This window comes from Mya arenaria, chromosome 6 (assembly GCF_026914265.1).
Source record: "Mya arenaria isolate MELC-2E11 chromosome 6, ASM2691426v1".
Lineage (NCBI taxonomy): Eukaryota > Metazoa > Mollusca > Bivalvia > Myida > Myidae > Mya > Mya arenaria.
In genome coordinates this window covers 12,724,004-12,747,354 of record NC_069127.1, presented here as the reverse complement: position 1 = coordinate 12,747,354, position 23,351 = coordinate 12,724,004, and the positions used below count along the sequence as shown (strand labels likewise).

Below are 23,351 nucleotides of genomic sequence, written 5' to 3'. Positions count from 1 at the left end.
AATCTGAATTGGTCAAATAAACAAAAGCCAAGTTGAAATCGTTCAGTAAGGTTTGACCCATTATTTTCAAATGTGTTTGAAATGTTTTGTGTCACTTTAAAACTTTGCTCATTAAACATTTGATGAGTCTTTCTTAAAAATGTTTTGCCTATCTTAAGTCATTCCATTCTACTGTTGTTTTTTGAAAATCAATTCAGCTGACCACAAACATTAACCGGAAGAAAGACTTCATACGTATCTACTGCGCTGAAGTTGAAACATTCAATACAACAATGAAAGGGTGTCTTACTAACATTGCTGTGAAGGTATCATCTTTTCTGAGTATAGAATATAGTTTTTAAACCTTAATGTTTTAAGTATAAGTAATTGACTGGTTAATAGCTGCTTATAATGAAAATGCAGTCAGCATGTTTGTTGTTATATGATCAGGCAATAGATGAAGGATATATGATTGAGTACAAAGACTTTGGCTCATCAGAGAAAGAAAGGTTTCGAGATCTTCTCTCCGACTTGTTCCGACAACGATGGCGAACAGAGATTACCAATGAAACGCTAGAGGCGAAGGACCTGCATATTTTCAAGATGGCTATTTCTTGGCCCCCTATTCAACTTTTTGTTCGAAACCAAAGTAAGCCATAAAATATTTTCTTTGACCTCATTAAATGTAATGCTAATACATTTAATGGTTGAATGTTTTCGTATTTGTTATTTAGTTATGCATGAAAATATTTTGTCAGTTCACAATTATCTTTACACTGACTAAGTGCGTTTTTGTTTAAATTTCTTAACTATTTAACTGTGTCCAATGGGGTGTTAAACCAGTTGCTTGAAACAGTGACGACATAAATCATGTCACTTGTTACATACAAGGTCCCATTTATTTGACCAATGACAAGCTTTTTCAAATTTATCTGATGGTATTCTGATGATATTGCATTCATAAAAATGCTGACTCACTTCTTTGAAGTTCTGAATAAATGCTACTTAAACGAAGAATCATTCAGACACATGTAGTATCCTGTTTATTAGTTTGTTTTAATTTGATGAATAATATGCACCATGTTTTTCAGGTCAGGACGGAAAAATTCTGACCAAATGACACATGCGTTAGCTGGTTATTAGGCTTATTATTCATTTGGCATTTTTTTATTAGGCAAATTATTAATTTGTGTAAAACTTGACATAGAAAGCTCTTTTTGATGTACTTGATTAGAAAGCGTGTGCGATGTAGTTTACTGACGTCATGACGCTTACCAATTTTATGTCCCAAAGGGCAGCATATTGTATCCGTCCGTCTGTGTGTCTTGCCGTCCCAATTGTCTCTAATCAATAACTGAAGAATATGGAGGCAGGTAGATTATGACCAACAGATGACCCTTATTGTTGTTGAGTCAGTAAGTAAAGGTCGCGTATTCTCTGAGCTGAAAAAGACAGTTTCCGATCAAAAACTGAATAATGCTTGGGTCCAAGTACCTAAAACTTGGTAAGCAAGTTAGCTATGATTATCAGATGATTCCTATCAATATTAAGGTCAGTAGGTCATAGGTCGTGGTAAAAAATTAATATAATTTCTCAATTTTGAATGTGTGTCGCGCATGACATTTGTGTTCTAATCTCAAAAGTCAAAGGTACACATTGTGTTTAAGTTATCCGAAGCGTATTGTAACCATGATCTTTTACTTCAATCAATTTTTAAGAGTACAGCACCTGGTGAAGGCATTTGTTAAGAGAAATGGAATTTTAAGCAAACATTTTATTTAATATTTAATTATATTCTTTGACAGCTTTAGCTTATCAATTCTGACGTCAAATAGACGGTTTTTGAAGTGTTTTTTTAATTTTGTCATTAAAATACTTGTAGAAGAATATTTTAAACTTTGTTCAATTTAATGCCATAATGTAATTATCCTAGTTTATACTGTAAAAGAAATAAGAAACATGCGATTTTGCGAGGTACGCATCAGCCCTGGGGTGTGCGAGAGGAAATTTTTCAGCACAGCCTTATATCCAGTTTTAGACCATTATGCTTGCAAATACATTCATTTCTCTATTATGACGAATATGTGCCCGCAATTATCATGAAGCAAATACGAGTACCCACTTGGACAAATTTGCCCTCTGGGTATTTATTAGACGCGATTATATGGCATTTGGGGAAAAAAGCAATGCAAATAGTTTGTGTTGAGAAGTACATTTTTAAAAAAAAAACCGATAAAGCTATGACTACTACATAGAATAGAATATACGTATTAATTCGTTTCAAATGTTTAACAGACAATTATAACACTTATGACATTTTTGTTTTAAGTTCCACATGTGGCACTGATTTTATCTTACTTTGAGGCAATAATAAAGTTTGACTTTAGTGTCAATTGAATTTAACTTCATTTGTTTTTTTCCGATATAATATTTCTCAATACCGTTTTCGATCGAGGTGAGCATTGCGGTCCTCGAATGGTTTCCTTGATGAATGAAAGTTTTCTGTAAGACCGTTGTTTTGGCTTAAGCTTCTGTTTAATATATAAAACACGTATTTTTATGGATTCATTTCGTTTTTTTTTATCTCTATTTTCATTGATTTACCCTACTACAATGTACAATGATACTTTCGTTATTGAACTAAAATACTACTGTCCATTTTCACGATAATTAACGTATTCCTAGGGGAAAGTGTTTGGATGACATGAGTTCGTATGATATCCTTTATTGCACCGTTTCAGCATTTTATAAACACTATATCATTATACATATATATACATTAAGATGACACGTTTGAAAAAAAGAAGAAAAAGATAAACGTTGTTTAGTAAACCACATATGCCTATCCTTGTAACATTAAAGTTATTTTATAGCATCTCTTTTACAAAAAATTTAAAACATAAACGGCAAGTAATTTTCTAGTGGCGTTTAAAGAATAAAACACATAAAATGACATAACAATACATATGTATAATAAAGAAACACTTGCACTACAGTTAGAATTTATCACCTTGAATGTCTAAAGGGACTGAACTCCTCGCTCTCAACTTTCACAGTAAATACTGTTAACTCTGTTTATGACGGCGAACCCAAAACCATGAATGCAACATTAAAGAACAACAAACAAAGTATGTTTTTATTGAAACCAACCCTCCAGTCTTATATCACGAAAATACATTTTCCCCCAGCAAATCAACCAAATGAAAATTTAAATCTCTAACAAATTGCAAATACAAATAGAATAGCTGAAACAACAAATGCAAACAAAATCTTCCTACACTTGGACAATATAAAAGAAAAGCTTCCACCAAACTCCTCAAACTTTCAACATATGAAAGGTGCAGTCAAGGTGTGCATGAATTGGCTCGCTTAATAAACTATGTAAAATATCATATGGGCTTCAAAATGAACGGACAAGTATGAGATAATGGGCATGCTATTTAAGCCCCCAATAGACTCGGTTTCCAGTGAACTCTTATTTTACTGACCGTTAAAAGGCGGTTATCTTTGATATTTCGACTGGGCTTATCCCTGTGATTTTCATTATATTATTGAATTTAAAAACGGAATTAAAAAAAAACAAGTAGGTGTTTAAAATTGTGTTGCTATCCTCGTATCAGCTGAAATATAATTTCGATAGCTTTTGATTAAAAATATTTTGAAACTTAAGTAGTCCATTTTGATAGCCTTGTCTCAAAGAAAAACAACCTAAAAACAAACCAAAACCCACTTAAATCAGACATGAACATAATGTTTAAATATTTTGTAAAACATTGTTTCTACATATTATAGAAACAGTCTGCCGATAAATTCTATTTAAAACGCTATCAAAATCTAAAAAATAGCCCTGTGGGCAAATCAATAGTTGTGTTCAAACGCAAAATGAAATACCTAATGGAGGACATTTTTCACACCCTAAGATCCAAAGCGTGAACTTGCCTCCTGGGTAAATTTGCCCATGAGTGAATTTGCTCCCTTAGGGTAAATCCCGTCATATAGGTGGCGTATATATGATTCAGATGAAGAAGACACCAGTGTGTCATTACTGACCGCTGACTGCAAGGAACATCTCCAGGTTGCCACATCGATGGTTGAAAGTCACTGGGAGACACTGGAAACCGGAAATATCGAAATTGGCATTTTGAAAATGATCAGTGAATATTCGGTAGGGTTCTCAGACACACTTTCCTTCATCCGACCAAACGAGAAGGGATTGAAAGACAAAGTCTTATATACACTCAAGATTCGAATGCAGGAACTAGAATCTTTCAATATCCAGAGTAGACGAATGGCAGTGTTTGTGAATAATTGTCAGCATGTGACCCCGGGTAAGGCTCAATATTAACGAACCCTTTTTTGAAAAGAGGGATTTAGGTTAGAAGTTGTTGGTCAGTTTTTTCTCTGTCTGATGTTTTGTCTGACTGATGATTTACTGAACTTTGTCTGCACAATATCTTAAATAAAGATTTAATTTGGACTACAAAAAACTTTACTAGTAGATTCCACTAATTAATATTCTGGCCATTATATTAATAGTCATTGTCAATACATCTCGTTTTTAAGCACCCGACATCTACCACATATTTCTGACAAAGCTGTGCTCATGATGGGAATGTTTTATAACCTTACATATGTATTAAACAACAAAAAAGTTTGTTAAATATTATGTTTAGGAAAAGTTGATACTAAATCGATTGATGAAGTTCTGCAGAAAACGACAAAGCTGGAAAAGCATTACCTGATGGAATTCTGTAAACCAAAGCCAGTGCAAGACTTTGATGGAAACATTGAAGCAGATCTTATAGCATTCAATGTTGAACCGGATGTTTTGGACATTCTACCTACACTTGAATGCTTGGCTGAGGGATTTGTGTTCAAAAAGATATGGAGAGAAACATGTTCGGGTACAACAGAGGTTTGTGAGACTCCTCTTGATGTTGTCAATGTGGTATGGAAGCATGCTCTCAAAAGGTTTGTGTTACCTCTTCTTTGTCTTACATATCAATTATATTTTGTTCATGTTGATCGTTCTGAAGAATGCAAATAATACAATACGCTTTAAGAATTTAAACTGTTACAAGAACTCTTGACTTTTGCAGATGGAAAAAATTCTGCAAACAGTTGGATACAGGAGAATTGGAATTTGCACACGCAGAAAAAATGTTTGGGAGATTGAAAAACGAGGATCAAGAGCTTTTGCGGGAAATGCAAAATTTGAAGATATCGAAAGAAAAAGCTAGTAAACGGATCAAACAAATAAAGCAGAACAGGCAGCTGTCTGATTGTGTGGAAGGTGCAAAGATCATTTTGAAATTTCAGAAACAGTATCGGCTACAAGGAGATTTCCAGGCTATCAAGAATATTGCCACAGTATGTTAAATTAGATATGTGTGCTTTTAGCTTCTGTGTTTTACGAAGAAAATAAGCTCATGTACTGACATTGCTTTACTTACACCTAGATTGCTGTTCTTGTTTTCCTCCATGCAGATGTTGGCGTATTGCATAAACCCTAATAATAGCCTATCTGGACAATAAATCCAATCACTGTATCTTAAAGGTTTAGTAAATTATAAAAAGAGCGTGATAGTAAGAACATATAAGGGAAAATATTATTGATTAAGAAGAGGCAGCTGACTCAGAATATAAGAACTACTTCCGTTGGCTGTTTAGCATACATCTTGCATGTAAAGTTTTGAGCTTGATCAACTTCTGTCGCATTGCGCGATACACAACCATTTCAGTTTGGATGCCCATTTTGATATATTTGTAGGAAATTTATAGATTGCAAGAAAAAAACAACATCTTCTTTACATTGGATTATTTTTGAATTTCGTTTTGATACATTAAGTATATTTTAATATAATGAATTAATTATAAGCTTGACTATTGGAAGAATAAGGAGAGCTATACTGCACACCCTAGCATCTGCTATGGCGTCGAATTCTGCCACGGCATCACACATTTGTTAAGGTTTTGCATGTAAGCACCTTTAAGTAATTATCTCAGCAAATACATACTGCATTGCATTGAACCTTAAGAAATGTGTTTCCAACTATCCAACCTACTTAGTTCATGATGTTAGGTAACACTATTCTGAATATGCTGCAAGTTATGGGCCTTTATTATTCGACTTTAAAATTCTGGTTAAAGTTTTGCATGTAATCGCAAATATCTTAATATCTCAGCACCTATTTGATGTAGTGCATTGACTCTTTATACAGCGGTAAACAAATACCCAACCTACTTAATTAACTAAATTAGACAACTCCATTTTGCATACAATGGTAATGGGTAATGTTTTGCATGTAAACACACATAATTTTATGTTAATATCTCAGTAACTTTTTGATGTATTGTATTAATATTTATTGCTATGGTACCCAACCACCCAACCTACTTAAAAATAACCAAGTTTAATAACTCTATTTGGTATATCATGCTAATTATGTCCCTGTATTATTCGACATAGAAATTCTGATTAAGATTTTGCATGTAAGCACACAAAGGTTAATATCTCAACAACTACTTGTATTGCATTAATACTTCAAACAACGGTACTCAATCACCCAACCTTCTTAAATAACCAGGTTAGATAACGGTATTTTGCCCATAATGCAAATAATGGCCCTTATCATAACTCGATCGTGCATTTGATAAAGAATGAGCCCCTTTATTGACTTTGAAATTCTGATCAAGGTTTTGCATTTGCACTTATATAAGTCAATAACACAGCCACCAATTAATGTTTTTCATTTGAACTTAATATAATCAAGTATGATAACTCTAGAAAATAAGGTTTTTAATTTTCATTTTTCACTCAGAAATCCGATCTAGGTTTTGCAGTGGCACATTTACTATCAGTAAAGCACGCGTCCAACTAATATATTCAGTGAAAACGTTTCGCTTTATTTCTGGAATTGTTATTTCTGGAATGGTTCTATCCAGAATCTCGGACAATTGGGCGTGCGAGGTTATTAATCACAATCTGTTAAAGCTCTTGTGTTGTGTTACAGCATTCTAAAAAGAGCTTCGCACTTCGGGATTTTGACGGTGCTTTGATGAAAACCTGTGAAATTTTAAAGGATGTCACACAAAAGGAATCTAATTGCCTGGATGCTTTCGTCAAGTCTGCTGAACTGGTTAAATGGCTGAAGGAATCCATGTGTACATGTATGAATTTGTTGTAATTTAATTCAGATATGTCATGAAAACTGTCAAAGTTTATATGTATCTTAGAAATATTTCTGCTTTATGAACTTATATTTAAGCTTGTTGCCGTATTGAATGAAAGTGGAACATACTGTATTTTAATTTTTTCAAGAAAATCAGTTTTTTGCAGGTTTTATTTCTTGAGGAGTTGAAATGAGTCAATCTTATGGTTCTTAAACATTTTTCAGCTGGACAAAAAGAATTGAAAGTGTTTGTTGACCTTGCGATGATGTCTGCGGGCGAGGAACCAATGAACATTGGAAAAGTCCAGTGCCTGCACTCAGCTGTTCTTGGATACTCACCTCTTATTTTTGAATTGGATGCGACAAAGTGTGACTTCAGAAAGCTTCTGGACATGTGTAAAATAGTCTGGAAGGAATTGGCTGTGAATCCAAATCTACCCCAACAGTTGGTAAGTGATTTTCTTGTCTAGAGAAAGAGTAAATAAAACTTTTAAGTGGTAATTGATAATGCATTAAGAACCATTTAGTTCTTCTTGTTTTATACGCCTGTCTGCAGTGGATGGGAAAAATATCTCGGCAAAGTTGATAAGCAGCAATATTGCCCATGTATATGAGAATTATTGCTTTTCAAATTTTCAAAACTACACACAATGTCTGTTGTCTGTACTGATGAATATGTTGCTTTTGCTCGATCTGTACCAAATTGGGACTATATGTGTATGGGCAGAATATGTCTTGTTGTCCCAGTCACTTCAGAGCTATGGCCCTTGATTTAGCATTACCCCGACAAAAGAAGTTTAAAGTCACTCTGTGCTCGGTTGGTCGGTCGGTCTGTCGCAATTTCTCTTGTCCGGAGCATAACCGGATACTGGATCGAATTAAAAAAACCTGCCTACAATAATAGAACTTAATGAGAGAAGGTGCAGTGTATAAAAACAACAACTCTTTTCAGCTCATTAAAGAGTAATATTTACACCTTAACTGTCATTCCTTAAATTGCGAATATTATCTGATGGACGCAACATCGTCGGATATGTTCGGATCTTGAACCATCGCGTATCATTATCAATTATTTTTATTATGTTTTTATTTTTCGTATTTTGTCAGCAGGCCACGATTTTTTTTAATTAACATATATCAACTATAAAGTGATAAAAATTTTCTCGCATCATATGACTGTTTCCGGTTATGGTCGGATCGTTTTATTAACGGAATGGGTGAGAAATAATGACTGTTTTCTAAAATTAAATTTACAAAATTCACTTTTTTTGCTGTTTGTCTAATATGTGCGTCCGTGTTCTTTCCGAAAGGATTTCAACCCTTTATAAATGTACACATGTACATGTTATATCTTCATTTCATTGTGATAAATTTGTTTCTGATCAAGCTGGATACAAACAGTGAGCTAGAATGGCTGAAGGATATCAAGAAAGCACACGGTTCAGTCGAGGTGACATCTCTCATGCAAGCAGATGCCATCAACGCAGATGGTATTTACACCGTAGGGAAAGGAGCGTGGAAAGGTTCAGAGTTGTCCGATATGGTAATTGCTGTTTACTGTTATGAATATTTTACAGACTGTTTTTAATAAGGCATCACCGCATGAAAGCTAAATTATAGCTTGTTTGTAGAAAGAAATCGATTTAAATAATAATAATAATTTTCTCTTTTCATGAAGATAGTGAAAGACATTATAAAGCTAACGGTGCCTGAAAAAGAAGGACAACGTCAACTGAGGCGTTACACATTTGACCATCTCCAGGATTTACAGAGCCGACTGATGCTTGTTGCCGGAAAATCAGACTCATCATCCGTCAAACCAACGGACAAAAAAAGTGAAGTGAATGTAGACAGGTTTACAATGGTTTGTATTTATTTTTCTTGGGGTTGCCATACTTAAAGTGTTTTTTTCATGTTAATAAAAATGATAAAGCCCTCGTAAAATTGGCCTCGTTGTGCTTTTGACTCAGAAAAGTAACTAATGTGTTGTCAATAATTGATGATGATTTTTTTGTTCAGATATTTGACAGCATGACCCGTTTGGGAATTGTTTACCTGAAACTCTGCTCGTCTGGTTGTGTGCTGTTCAATGGCTGGAATGCAAACTTCGTATGTTCCCCTGGACATGATAGACCGGTGTGTGCGACACTGGAATTCGGAAAAGGAAAAGATATTCCAAAACTGAAAGTAGGTTTAAATGTATATCAAGATGCATTGAAGCCTTTTCTCATTTTATAACATTCCACTGTTGTATTTTGTATTGTTTTAGTGTTTAATTTTATGAGAGGTGTTTTTACTTGTGTTCAAGGGTCGGAGGTCAGATACGGAAGGGCTGGAAGATATGGTTCCCAAGATTGCTGAATTTATGGAGAAGTGTTACGGTGAATGGCTCGAGTTCATAAAAGAGAAGAGGAAGATTTATATTTACCTGAACTTCTTCACCATAGCTCAGCTTGTGATATTGCAACGAGAGCTCGTAAGAATGGGGACAGACGAGGAACCAACACTAAGAATTTACCACCTCTTGTCTGCTGTGAAAGAAAACTGCACGCAAGGTTTGAATACTATTTTACAGTCTAACTGTCACGAAAAGTCACAGTTTATATCCTGACCAAATTCATTATTTGATATAAACAAATCATCAACAGCTAACCCATATTACCGTTTCAATAAACAGAAGACGTAGTACTGGCCATGGAGAAAGCTAAAAGGCAATTATTTGTGCTAGACGATGAACCTGAAGAGACCATAGATGAAATCGACAATCAGGAGGAAATGAGTGCCTTTGGTGATGAGAAGATCGCTAGATTTGTCCGGGAGTTGGTAGAGGCCGGGTGTGATGAAACAGTTGCTAGGAAATCTGTTCATATTGTGAACCAGGAAGATATTGACGAGTGTGATGTCACAGAAGGTAACAACAAAGGCGTAATTTAACAGTAGAAAGTCTAGAAAGATGCACAAAAGAACATATGATATGTGTTTCTTACGTCCTTTTTGTGCAACTATCTAGAGTTTCTACTTTGAAAGCAGATATGTTTACAAGCGCTACGTTATTTTGTGTATACAAAATAATTGCCCATACAATAAACTAATCCAATAGTGAAATGCCTAACATATGTGAATAAAATGAGTTTGTTTGCTGGACACAAGTTATTGTTTAACTGTTATGAATGTTTATTTGAAAGAAATCTTGCAAAATCATCACCAATTGTGTTGATCATAAAGTAATTTGTTTTTTAAAATGCATTCATTTTCAAAAAGTTTAAATTTGTACGATTTATCACTAGCTACCTCTCCAGCAGTAATATTTCCTTCTTAGTTTATGGTAGGTCATTGTTCTCTTCAGCCATGATTTGGTGCATTGACCAAACTGGGGAAGCAAATGAAGACGGTGAGATGAATCAACACGATGTTGAAGACTTACAACATACCAATCCTATGTTTTCTGGGTGGAGTCACACAAAAACATCAATCAGCTCTGTGATCAAGCAATCTGTCACCAGTGTTGGGCATAAAAAGTAAACATTTTAGTGAATTATTTTGGCCTTGCAAAGCATTTGCGGGTGCCCTTTGAACTGCGTGCGTTGTACAATAAACATAATTCTGTGACCCGTTGCTACCAAATTACCTATGCAAATTTAAATATTGATTAATAATAATATTTCATTGCACATTTAAGAACCATCATTATGTTGCCCATTGTTCACAAATGGCCTCGCATAACCGTGAAGTGCTTAAGCAAATGGATTTTATTTCATTATAACATGTTTATTTTTGAACAAATGTGAATGCAACTTGAAACATCATATAGATGGCAATTTGATATCGTAATATCATAACACCGTGACCAATTACAAAATTGCCTTCCTTAATATGATAAAATGCATGATATAAAAACAACAACAATGCAAGCTGTGAATGAAAATTGTAAGATTGACTACTAGCAATATCAACTTGTGTATGCCCCCCCACCCCCAAAAGAAAAAAAAACATCACCATAAAACAGCAACAAACAAACAAAAAACAACAACAACAAACAAACTCCAGCAAAAAAGACCTGTAACTGTGTTGTGTTGTTCCCAAATTGTTTCTCCTGACAAACAATGTATTTGATCATTACCCAAGATAGAGAATAAAAATCAGAAATTGTTTTATGGCAATATGTATTTGTACCAAAATGGAGAACTGCAACATAACCCTGTGATAGTAACATCTCTAGATATTGAAAATGTTTTGCAATATTTGATGAACTATTTAATTACTGGCGAAGCAATGTGGGGGCGGGTTTCCCTTGGTGGGAAGTAAACCCACTACCTAGTGAGAGGCGGACACTCATACCAGTAGACCATCGTTTTCGGTTGTTGATAAACATGAAATATTCAAGACATGTTAACCGGTTTTATACATTCAGGTTTGTTTGTTTTGCAGGAATACTGGTGTAAAACCACTGATAAATGATCTGACAGAATTGTGGAAAAACTTCCTTGGCTCGATCTCATCGAATATCAGTGATTATTTAAGTCTGGAACATTTGGGAATCATCCTCAACATGCTTGCTGAGACAGGTAAATATCCAATGACACAAAACAAAACTTCCACCTGGGGTCATGTATGAAATATGACAAAAAGGTTGATTCATATATACATGTATATGTTTTGTAAATCAACTTTTATCTATTTATATACAATTAATTTCCATTTGATGGTGGTCACTTTAAAGGAGTGAGATTTATTTGCCAAGTGTTGGTGTTTTAGAATGTACCATTTAATATGTTTCCACAATTAGGTTTAAAAAAGGGGTTTCTAAAAATGGAAGTATATCAAGTAACAAAGTTGTATTACGGTCAAGTCTTGTCTTGAGTGTTAAAACATTGCTAGAACGCTTGCAAAGCGGTATTGAGCAGTCATGTGACAGATATTTTTTTGATATCACACTATAAACACTCAGTACGGAATATAGAAGCTACATGCCAGTCAGAATAAAAGTCCTTGAGTACTTTCACAAACGGAAATGATCTCATTGACAAACATGTAAAAAGTTAGCAATGCATATTGAATTTAGACATAACATATGCTTGTTAAGCATTCGTAACCTAACTTAAAAAAATGAATATATATATTATGTATTATATTAAAAAACGAGCCCCTAATATTTATTAATATAGCGCATATTTAATATATAGACATGCGGAATATCACAAGAAACATGCCGCCAATGTATGTGGAACAGCAGCCGAACCTCGTTGTTTGCCCAAGCGGTAATACTACTTTTTTATCAGTTTTTTTTTTGTACTTAAAGTGAGGTCCCATGGATACGTTTTCACGTAGTAAATATTTAACCGGAAACAAATATTATATTTTTTCACATGACGTACCCAGTGTGATACATCCATTTGGTATTGTCTTGTTTTACACTGGAATACTTTTCATTGACGTCATTCTGCGCTACTAGTTGAGCATATTTTTATTTACCCTTAAATGAATTCAACATGCAAGATTATATATCCACATCGTTTCCCTTCATGATTTGCTATTTAAATTTGTAAATTCCTTCTTTAAAATGTATGTTAGTAAAAACTTAATTAACTCCATTTCGCGCACCGAAACGATGATTTTTTTAACAGTTTATTCCAAAATTTTCAAACATTAAATGATTCTCGCCCCACTCACAAAATAGTGAGAACAATCCTTTTTAGTAATTCATTTTATATGTCTTAATTACATTATACTTACCTTGTTTGAAACTTCCCACTTGTCTATAAGTTTTTGTATTTATTAATCAGGTTTTCATGAATTTATAGCATGTTGTTACTCATACTGTATTTTCCTTTTTGGGTAATATTTGGCCATTGAATACCTTCGTGAATACCTTCAAAGTGTTTTACATAGAATTTAGAAAGTTCTACAATGTACAAAAATATGTCTGTTGTTTCATGATGCAAAACAAGTTAAATAAATGCGTTAGTTGCAATGTGTAACAGACGTACAATGCCCAAGAAATGCAGAAGATAAAATTTTCAGATTATTTATTTATTGATAGATGAAGTTCTACGTGTCGCACTGTCAATCTACATGCACGATTCTGAGCAACCCCTGCCGCAGTCCGATGAAGTCCTCGTGTGTACCTCAGACACCACAGCAGATGAGGTAATGTCTCATTTTCTTGTTTTTCTTTGCACCAGCAATGAATAAGAAGGATGAAACATTAGAAATATAAAACATATTATGCAATACCACAAACATATAAAGCACACTCATTTGTAAATGTATAACCTCCAACAAATGTGCTATATTTGAGATTAATGTGTTGCTTTGTCAGTTATGTGTTCCATCTGATATGTACATGTTCATTATAGTATCGCTTTATTGATGTGTTTTTAACGTTCGAAAAATATCAGGTGAGCATATTTTGGCGACGGGCGATATATGACAGCTCTGGTAAAATTCACTGCCTCCTCTACGCAGATCTGCTGGATTTTGATGTCAGCGAGGCAGCGGAACAGTGCCTGGAAGAGCTTCTGTTGGATATTCGGCACCCTCATGGTAGCTTAGGAGATGTTTGCTAAAACTTTACAGTTTAAGGCTGTTTATAAAATATTGTCAGACTCGTCTAGGTATTGCTTATGATTAAACTAGATGTTTGATGTGTTGAAACATGCATGTACTAGCATGTATTCAATTGTTTATGTAATCTATACCGACCATAAAAGTATAAATATCTTCAGGAAGATTAACAATAAATAAAAAGTTAATCAAGAAGTTCACTAAATGTTGTAAACTTATTGAAATATATTTACTAGATATCAAGTACCGCTTGTTTGTGATATGTGGATCAGACAACGAATATCGATCGACGATTGTATCGTATCTGGAGAAATGTGTCAGGCATGTTGGTCCTGTCAATGGACGCCAATTAAAAGAATATGTGACTCGTCATTTGGAGGCTCCGGCATTTTGTGACAAACCATGTGCAGCCATGGTAGATTTTAAAAGGTATAAACTACTTGAATCGTAATGCTTCTCGAAGGAAGATCATTTTGTGCCGCTTTGTCCGTCCGTTCCCCTTTTGTCCTACCATCCTTCCATCACAACATTATACAGAAAATAACTTTAAAATATTACTGATGGGATTTCAGTGAAACTTAAAAAATAGATAGAGTCAATGTGCGCAAGTGCAGTGCGGAAGAACCATACTTGTAACTTCAGTCATTGCTACATTATCTCCCCCTTTCACTTTGACAGTATGCCATAGTGTTTTAACGAAGTTTTTGCCTAAGGTCTTTGATGTATAACTCCAAAAGTCTTTGAGGTATTGTAGACAAACATCCAATACAGATAGGTCTAATTGGGAGGACATGAAGTGCTCTGGAACCATAAGTCTGTTTTTGGTAATTTTAATATATTGCCTATTGTTTCAATTTCTAGACTTGTCTTTTGTACAGGGTCCAAGTCTTTGAGATATTGACTTCAAACATCCTATACGGAGAGACCTGATTTAGGAGAAGTGCAGTGCATTGGAACAACACCTCTGTCTTTGTTCCATTTTATATACTTATTTTTCGTCCAAAGGATAAGTTCCTTTGTTAAGAACTTATGGGAAATGGTCCCTTTTAAAATTCATTAGCACTAAAAGGTCGATCGAAATAAATAATAATGGTACATGGGTTTGGTATATCGGTTTATCACCATAAAATACATTCATTCAAGTGTCTATTTCCAAATGGAAATATTTTACTATTCCTGTATCCAGGTAGCGGTTACGAGTATATTCGTCCATCCCTTGACAGCTCTTGTTATAACCAAAAATAAAGAATTCGAAAAAAATTAAATATGGTCATAATCATTTATTATTCCCCGCCGAAAGGCAAAGGGGATATAGTAATGGTAGAACTTGGAACGTCGTTGATATATTGACTTCAAACGTCCTATACAGATAGATCGCATTGACGAAAATCTCACTGCACAAGCACCATAACTATGGACGCAGTATTTTTTTCAGTTATTGCCCGTTGTTAATTGTTATACTTAATTTGGTCCGAAGCAAAACCATTAAGTCTTTGAAGTATTGACTTCAAACATCTTAAACAGATATATCTAACTGGGAAGAAGTGTAGTGAACGGAGACTATTGTAAATATTACCCTTCATAATTATTTATTGCCTCAAGACTCTTTGAGGTAATTACTTCAAACTCCTTATACATATAGATCTCATTGAAGAAATGTGCAATGCACAGGGACCATAACTCTGGTTACAGTATTTTTGTTATTGCCATTTTTTAATTTTAACACTTATTTGTTTTGTCCGGAGCATAAGTTGAATAGTCCTTGAGGTATTAAATTCAAAATTAATTCAGAAATATCCTTTTCATAGAGGTGCAGTGCACATGAACTATAACCCCTGGTGTAGTTATTTTATTGTATGTTAATTTTCTTACTTAGATATTGATTCCAAATTTCTTATACAAGGAGATCTCAATGAGAAAAAGTGCAATTCATAGAATCCATACCTCTGACGTATGAATATTTTGAGTTAATGCCCTTTGTAATGTTCATTCTTATTTTTGTCCGGAGCATAACTTCAGAAGTCTCGGAGGCAGACTTCAAACTTCCTATACAGGTATATCCCATTGAGGAAAAGGGCAGTACTAAGACAACATAACACTGTCTCCAGTTCCATTTTGTAATTACCCGTTGTTAATACTCATTTCTTGTTTAGAGAATAACTTGAAAAGCCATTGAGGAGAAGTGCCCTGCACTGTAACCATAGCTATGGCTGCAGTTTAAAATGAGTCATTGCGCCTTGTACATTTTCATTGATATCCTTTGTCGAAATAGGTAAATACTGTTTTCGGCGGGGGATATGGCAGTCTGTGACTTCTCTGATTTAATCCCTGTTTTAGATCAACAGTGCGTGTTATAAAATCAACCAGAGCCGGGGTTGGTAAAACATTGTTTGTAAATCGGAAAGATGAGGAAGTGCAAGCTCAGATACATCGTAAAAACAAGTGGAATGACACACAAAAAGTGTCGATACCTCTGCAGGAAAAAGTGATCAACTTGCATAATTTCACACAGACACTTCTGGAGCACACGCCAGACCCACGAAAGCAGTCCGCACGAATATTCCATCTTAATATGAACCATGAGGTATTAGCAGAGTGTTGTTGTATTAGTTAGAAAACCTCGAAATAATTGACCAACGAGTATAAGTGGAACACAATGTAAAATAATGCAATCAATAAAAGTGCATTTTATTAAATGTATTATTGTTTGTTTGCACAAGCTATTGATTATTTAAGGATTTAATAGAATATTGTGCTATTTGTAAAGAATCTCAGTACAAATTATCAATGTGATAGAATGTCCCAGGTAATTATTTTTACTGCTTTGCAATATTAAATATAATGTATACCTTTCTTGAGGGCATACCTATACTTTTCATGTGTATCCTAACGTTGGTGCATTGTACATGTCGTGGTAAACTGCAGGTCCAGGAAGGTGTGGACTACATGTTGTTCAACCTGCTGATTCTTAACTGTTTGGTCGACAAGTCGGGATACGTCTGGCGGAGATCCGTGCATGATTTGTATCTCATAGAAGCAATGCCGATTATGTTCCAAGCATCTGATGGAAATGTAAATGCAAAATACGTTCTATATTTAGTATTTGACTATAAAATTAAAGATATGCAACGGACAGTTGAAATTAGCATTCGGCCACATGCCGTACAATGGTAAAATGTTTTTTGAGGGCTAGCTCCAGTTTGGGATTTTATATGGCAGGGTTTGATTTCCTTTTTATGCCAAGCTGTCGTTTAAAAACCGGCGGTACCTAACAATTCTTGATAAACATACCAATTATATATATATATATATATATATATATATATATATATATATATATATATATATATATATATAGTATTTATGCACTGTGCTGTTTGAAGAGTTTTGTGCTGTTCTATGTTTATTGTTTGTGATTTTGTGTTCTATGTCTTTGGCGTTTGCCCATTGCCACTAAACCGGGTTTATGTTTAAACTTTTTGCTACTGAGCATGTTTCTGTAGCTTTTTGCATATATATTGTTCATTCATAAATCATTTTTTGCAGGATAAAGAAGCCCACTATGTACATCCGGTGTTCACATTATTTCCGGATTCGACCTGCCGCTCACCTGTTGAAAGCCTGCAAATATATTCTGACAGAAATGCTCTGCAAGGTATGTTTTTTTGAAAATCTATGTAGTAAAACTGATAAGCAATCGTATGTTCTTTTTAAATGCAACCAGTTCTATTGATTTTAATACAATAATAAATTTCAGCGCTGTTGTCGGCTTGCTTTCCAATTAGAGGAGGTATTGAGTACATATTTTAAGCTATTCCTAAGACAAACTTAGAAAACAGATGAACGTTAACATTCACTAGGTGGTGGAGTTAGTTCCTTATTACATTCTTTATTCAAATGTGTGTTTGCAAATAGGCATACACTGACTTCCTTGTAATGTGATGTGTAACGTGTTTCGTCTTTTCATACGAATTAAGTAACTTTGTGAAATGTAACAATACACTTAAATATCAAATAAGGAACTAGGAAAGTTCTTTATTCCTTATTCAACCTCGTCGCAATATCCCTACTTCCTTTATTTTTTTTCATCCGTTTTTTTAAGAAAAAAAAAGGTTTTTGATAAAACGTCAGAAGTATTTTCCATAAGCTGCACCATTTATTACATGCAATCAGAGACAGAAAAGGAATTCACGAAAAAGGAACATGGAACTTTATCCTTATTCCATATTTCAAATTAGGAACTGGTTTAAAGTTTTAAAATTATTATTTCTTCATGTATTGATCGATTGACTATTCAACACTTGTATTAACAAAAAGTTTGTCAACATACTTCAGTTCCTTAATCCTTATTCGACTTATTGCTCTTTATAAAGTACTAAATCTCACTGAAATATACAAGTTTTTGCTTGAACAAAAGTTGCATAGCCAAACGATCAATACGATCGATCCAGTTCCTTTTATGATTAGGAATAAGGAATAAGGTTCAATTACAATGTTTCTTTTTCTAGTATTTGTTTTGTCTATGCTTGCATGTCATAAATGGGTGCAACTAATGGAAAATACTGATGTATATCAAAATACTTTTTTGTCTTTAACGGATGCAAAACAATAAAGGAAACAGGTATACTTAGGCACATTGCGTGATAATTAAATACGGAATAAGGAACTAGTTCCCTATACCTTATTTGATGTTTTCGTGCATTGTCTTATTAAACAAAGTTCGTTAATTGGTATTAAAAGACGAAATACATTACAAAAAAGTGATTCTATGCATTTTTGCAATAACACATTTTGAATAAGGAATAAGGTTCTAGTTCCTTATTTTTTATAAGAAATAATGAATAAGGTATTAACTTATCATACAATTAGACTTGCAATTTGAATGAAAGCTATTGATTTTAAATCTAATTGCAGATTTTATGCCAACGGACCAGCTTTTCGATGAACAGCAATTCCGGAGTCCTGTATTCCAGCGAACGTTCCAGTACCTGTTGAGGCTAGATCAGCAGCTGACACTGGACTCTGTCAATCCACTTGAACCGGAAGGCGATCCCAAAACATGCCTGGTGGTTCTGCTCAGGTGTGTAATGCAGACTTGAAGCAAAAATATAATATGGGTTAATGCCAGATGGTTGAATATTTTGTATGTTCTTTATATTAGTTTGGTCTTTACCTACAATGTATAGGCGAATCTTTTTTGAACCAAGTATGAATCATTTCTACATTTATTCAACTAAAATTGTTTCATATCACTTTATCAAGAGGTAGCAATGCACAGTCGTTTGTTACAAAGCTTTGTATGGTCACTGTAACATAATGCCGGTGTATAACATATTATCAATTGAAAATATTAGCTGCTTTGTTAAGTTTGAAAGATATTCATAACTGTACCACTCAGGCATTGTGGCGTTCGGGACCCTTCCTGGTCAGAGTTAAACCACTTTGTCTGGTTCCTGAACACTCAGCTGGTTGACTTCGAACAGAACCAGTTTGTATCTTTGGCCGCGGCCGAGGACCTACCAGGGTTCGGAACATTTGTCTTGAGATTTCTGATTCAGATGTCTAGGGTAAGCTCAGATAAACGTATACATGTATAGCCGATTGTTGTTATTCAGTTGGATGTTTCTAATGTTTGCTTCTATTGGATTGCAGGTAAATTCAATGTTATCTTAAAATATGTTGAAAAAAGTGATATATTCATCATTTTCGTCAAATGATGTGCATAACTAGTTTTAACCAAATAATTTAATTGAACACTTTTCCTAACATTTAATAATAAAACATTTTTAATATTGTATTGCTATTATCTTTGATTTTGGGACTATCAAAAATATAACATGACTGTGTAGGACTTTTCTACACGATCGTTGAGCATGAGTGAGGAATCCCCAGGGATGATTCAACGAGACGCCATTGACACCGAGAATGAAGATGAGCTAGAGCTTTACCAAATGCGTCGAACATGGGAATCTAGGTAACTAGATATGTTAGCGTTTAAAACGAAATAATAGCTTGTTGGATTGTCTATTTTTTTCTATTGTCATAGCCATGGAGTTACTATTACGTTTCACTATTGTGCAAAAAACATAAGCCATATTAAGGAAATGACATAACGTTAGCTTCAATGTTTTTTTTAGTTAGGCCTCTGGATCAACCAAGAAAAAAGTTTCCGTTTGTGGTGCTGTTGTTTTAGAACTTGATGTAATCATGGACGGCACATAAATCTTAATTTAAGAAAGATTTAAACATAAATAATAATAACCACTCTTATTTCGTTTCAGTCCTCATCCGTACTTGTTTTTCAATTCTGACCGTTTCACTTTTACGTTCCTGGGGTTCTATATCGACCGCAATACAGGCAACCTAGTTGACCAACAAACCGACGACATATTAGAACAAAAAATCATGAGCCAGCAACTGTACGACTCCTTGGTTCGCAACCGTGCACCAATCCGGGAGAATTTTGATGCATTGCCCAGGTAATTCAGATGTTTGTATGTCTAATGTGTTAAACAAATAAGGATTTTTTTAAAAGAAATACATTTGCAGTTCTCAAGACTTAAGACTCTGGGTTCCTTGGTTAAACCAATTGCTTCTTTACAATCGTATACCAATTATTTCATCATTTCAAAGGTAATTCTTCTGTAAGGATGTTCAGCTAATTTTTAGAAACTTTCTTGCATTTTCTTCAACAGAGATCAGAAAATCATGAAGCTTTGCAGCATCATGGGCGTAGAATTTCCGCATGACCCTGATTCCACGTACGAACTTACCACGGACAATGTGAAAAAAATCATGGCCATCTATATGAGATTCAGGTGGGATTTAACAGTCTCTGTGTTAATCTTGGTAAATAATGTAATCTTGCAAGTGTTTTATTTCATTGGATCTAATATACATCATAACATTGTACTGCTAAGTAAAAACTATGCTTAATAACATGAATAATTTACCGTGTACATGTAGGGCATTCATATCGTCATGGAACGGAGAATATTCAACCTCTTTGAAATGGGAAATACAAACAAGTTATGTCATTTTAACAATTCATGTATACTAAGATGACTCTATTCATTGCAGGTGTAACATCCCTGTAATAATCATGGGTGAGACAGGTTGTGGGAAAACACGCCTCATCAAGTTTATGTGTGCCCTACAGTCACCGCCTGGTGTCGATGTAAAGAACATGATTCTGATGAAGGTACATGTACACTAATGGAATATTAATTTGCATAAATGAAAACTACGGACACTTTCAGAGTGATTTACCAACCTTAAGTGTTATTGCATTTCGGGCAACATGATTTGATTGGCCAACACCATCCATTGACATTTTATTTCCATGAAAAGTCAATTTCATTCACTGTGTAGCATTGTAACAGAACAATGTAATATTCAAATTTAAATAAAATAATGTTTTATTTTTTTACTTCATCTGTTATATTTTATCATGTTTATTTTTTTACTTATTTAAATTGATGCTTGCTTGCTTATTTTAAATCGCTTTACAAATTAGGTACACGGAGGAACCTCAACCGAAGATATCGAACGGAAAGTGAACGTGGCAGAAGTCGCTGCAAGGGTGAATATTGAAAACTATGGCCGCCAAATGTACACTGTCTTGTTCTTTGACGAGGCTAACACAACGGAAGCTATCGGACTTATTAAGGAAATCATGTGTGACAAATCCATAGCTGGGAAGCGATTGGCGCTATGTGAAAATCTGAAAATTGTAGCTGCCTGCAATCCTTACAGAAAGTAAAACATTTCAATTGTTTACTATTAAAATATTTATACAGAAATGATATTTGCTGGGCCTGTGTTGTCGGTTCGAAATATTTGTACTTCATGTTATCTTTATTTTATAGTAGAAACTACGTGATTTGGGTCGAAAATCATACAATCATAAAAACAGTGTATAAAACAAAAGCTTAAAAAGGATCTAACCTTATTTCCTACCAAAGTGATTGTCATTTGGGTCGTATGTTTGCAGACATTCCGATGAACTGATAAAAAAGTTGGAGCAAGCCGGCCTGGGATATCATGTTGATGCCGATGAGACGACTGACCGACTAGGGCGCGTACCGATGAGGAGACTGGTAAGCCATATTTTAGAATATTTCCAGGGAAAATCATTATACATTCTCAGGTCATATCAATGTTTATTGATTTTGTACATACTTTACAACTTCATGAGAACTATATTTTATTCATGGCTTACAAAGTTATGAGAAATAGTAATTCTACGATATTTAATTTTGCTAATGTCCCTTTACATCGTGGATAAAACTGCTCAAAAAGCAACGATTCCAAAATTCAAAATCCTCTTTAGCTAGCTTGTTATTCTTAAAAAAAAATCTTAGTTGAGGTATTGTCATAGCCCTGGTGTCACTGTTGTTGCCGTTACCGATGTTATCCTTAGGTAAAAAACCCATATTCATACCGTAAATCTTGGGGTTATAAGTATATCCCATGGCCGAGAGTGTAAAAAAGGTTCATCCCGACCCGAGCGTAGGGTTTTCACACGGAAACGAGGTTTACCGATTTTCCGCAAAACACCCTGCGCGAGGGTTAGGATGAACCTATCTTACACGAGCAGCTATGGTAGATGCTTTTTCTCCCACCGCAGTTAAATAAACTTTTAAAAGTAAAAATGTATTTTTTGCTGGAACTCTTTTGTGCGTATTGAAAATAAATGCTTATGGATATGCGATTATTCGTGGTTGTCATGGATATGCGCGCAGTGATACGGATTAAGCTAATAGTGAAATCGGTCTTTAAAAAGGAGAGTAAAGCATTATTTCTTGAAAGGTGCGTTAAGGTGATATTTGAAACGAGAAATAATTAATTAGCATTCTTAATATTGCCACAATACAAGGTTTCTATGATGCTACAGACGACAGTCTTCAAGGGAGGTTATTACAATGTGATGACCATTAGAAAGGAGTTCCATACGGGTACTTGTTTTATCTTTGCCCGTGGGCAAGATAAGAATTTCTAGCATGGTTAAACTTTTGGATCTACTTATCTGAGGTGGGTGAAACATGTTTCCAATGACAATCCACGAATTTGTGTAGCTAAGCTCATCAATCTGGCTAAAATAAGTGATGCAATAATTATGCCCCTGGTTTTAACTGAGAAAAAATGATGAGTGTTAGAATTTACTTGTGGTGATTTTGTCAAATGTTTGCGTAAACACAATCATTGAAAAAGATCTGCTATTAAATGTTGTTGATAGGAATCTAGATGTATCTTTTCTGCTGCTCACACAATATTTTCATTGCATTCCTTAAACATTTCAGGTGTATCGTGTGCAACCACTCCCACAAAGCTTACTGCCCCTGGTCTGGGACTTTGGACAACTGAACACACAGATCGAGGAACTTTACATCAGGCAGATGGTCCGGAGATACGTACGTAGTATCCTCATGGATGAATTGTTTATAAACTTTCTTGTGGACTGAAAATTTATTTGTTTATTAAAAGTGTCATTGTTACAGATTGCATTACGTTTTGATTTTAAATACATCTTTACATCTACAGATAAATGATGACAGACTCCCAGATATTCCAAACTTGATTGAAGTCGTCAGCCGCATTCTGACAGTGTCGCAAGACTATATGAGGGCGCAAAGG

General features: G+C 34.6%; 1 protein-coding gene across 7 annotated transcripts in view; it reads left to right on the top strand.

Moving 5' to 3' along the window:
* The window catches only part of LOC128237325 (E3 ubiquitin-protein ligase rnf213-alpha-like), a 106,828-nt gene that overhangs the window by 40,093 nt on the left and 43,384 nt on the right, over positions 1 to 23,351 (top strand). For all 7 annotated transcript variants that reach the window (XM_052952735.1, XM_052952736.1, XM_052952737.1 and 4 more), the window contains 31 exons: positions 198 to 305; positions 430 to 628; positions 3,999 to 4,307; positions 4,653 to 4,950; positions 5,079 to 5,349; positions 6,993 to 7,149; positions 7,377 to 7,600; positions 8,539 to 8,694; positions 8,830 to 9,015; positions 9,171 to 9,338; positions 9,460 to 9,706; positions 9,829 to 10,062; positions 10,498 to 10,669; positions 11,580 to 11,716; positions 12,335 to 12,409; positions 13,192 to 13,298; positions 13,550 to 13,694; positions 13,952 to 14,144; positions 16,053 to 16,299; positions 16,641 to 16,787; positions 17,262 to 17,370; positions 18,630 to 18,795; positions 19,114 to 19,282; positions 19,565 to 19,689; positions 19,997 to 20,194; positions 20,411 to 20,533; positions 20,796 to 20,916; positions 21,232 to 21,473; positions 21,709 to 21,814; positions 23,018 to 23,128; positions 23,259 to 23,351. In XM_052952735.1, the coding sequence (XP_052808695.1) occupies positions 198 to 305; positions 430 to 628; positions 3,999 to 4,307; positions 4,653 to 4,950; positions 5,079 to 5,349; positions 6,993 to 7,149; positions 7,377 to 7,600; positions 8,539 to 8,694; positions 8,830 to 9,015; positions 9,171 to 9,338; positions 9,460 to 9,706; positions 9,829 to 10,062; positions 10,498 to 10,669; positions 11,580 to 11,716; positions 12,335 to 12,409; positions 13,192 to 13,298; positions 13,550 to 13,694; positions 13,952 to 14,144; positions 16,053 to 16,299; positions 16,641 to 16,787; positions 17,262 to 17,370; positions 18,630 to 18,795; positions 19,114 to 19,282; positions 19,565 to 19,689; positions 19,997 to 20,194; positions 20,411 to 20,533; positions 20,796 to 20,916; positions 21,232 to 21,473; positions 21,709 to 21,814; positions 23,018 to 23,128; positions 23,259 to 23,351 (5,343 nt within the window). The remainder of the gene's footprint in view (positions 1 to 197; positions 306 to 429; positions 629 to 3,998; positions 4,308 to 4,652; positions 4,951 to 5,078; positions 5,350 to 6,992; positions 7,150 to 7,376; positions 7,601 to 8,538; positions 8,695 to 8,829; positions 9,016 to 9,170; positions 9,339 to 9,459; positions 9,707 to 9,828; positions 10,063 to 10,497; positions 10,670 to 11,579; positions 11,717 to 12,334; positions 12,410 to 13,191; positions 13,299 to 13,549; positions 13,695 to 13,951; positions 14,145 to 16,052; positions 16,300 to 16,640; positions 16,788 to 17,261; positions 17,371 to 18,629; positions 18,796 to 19,113; positions 19,283 to 19,564; positions 19,690 to 19,996; positions 20,195 to 20,410; positions 20,534 to 20,795; positions 20,917 to 21,231; positions 21,474 to 21,708; positions 21,815 to 23,017; positions 23,129 to 23,258) is intronic.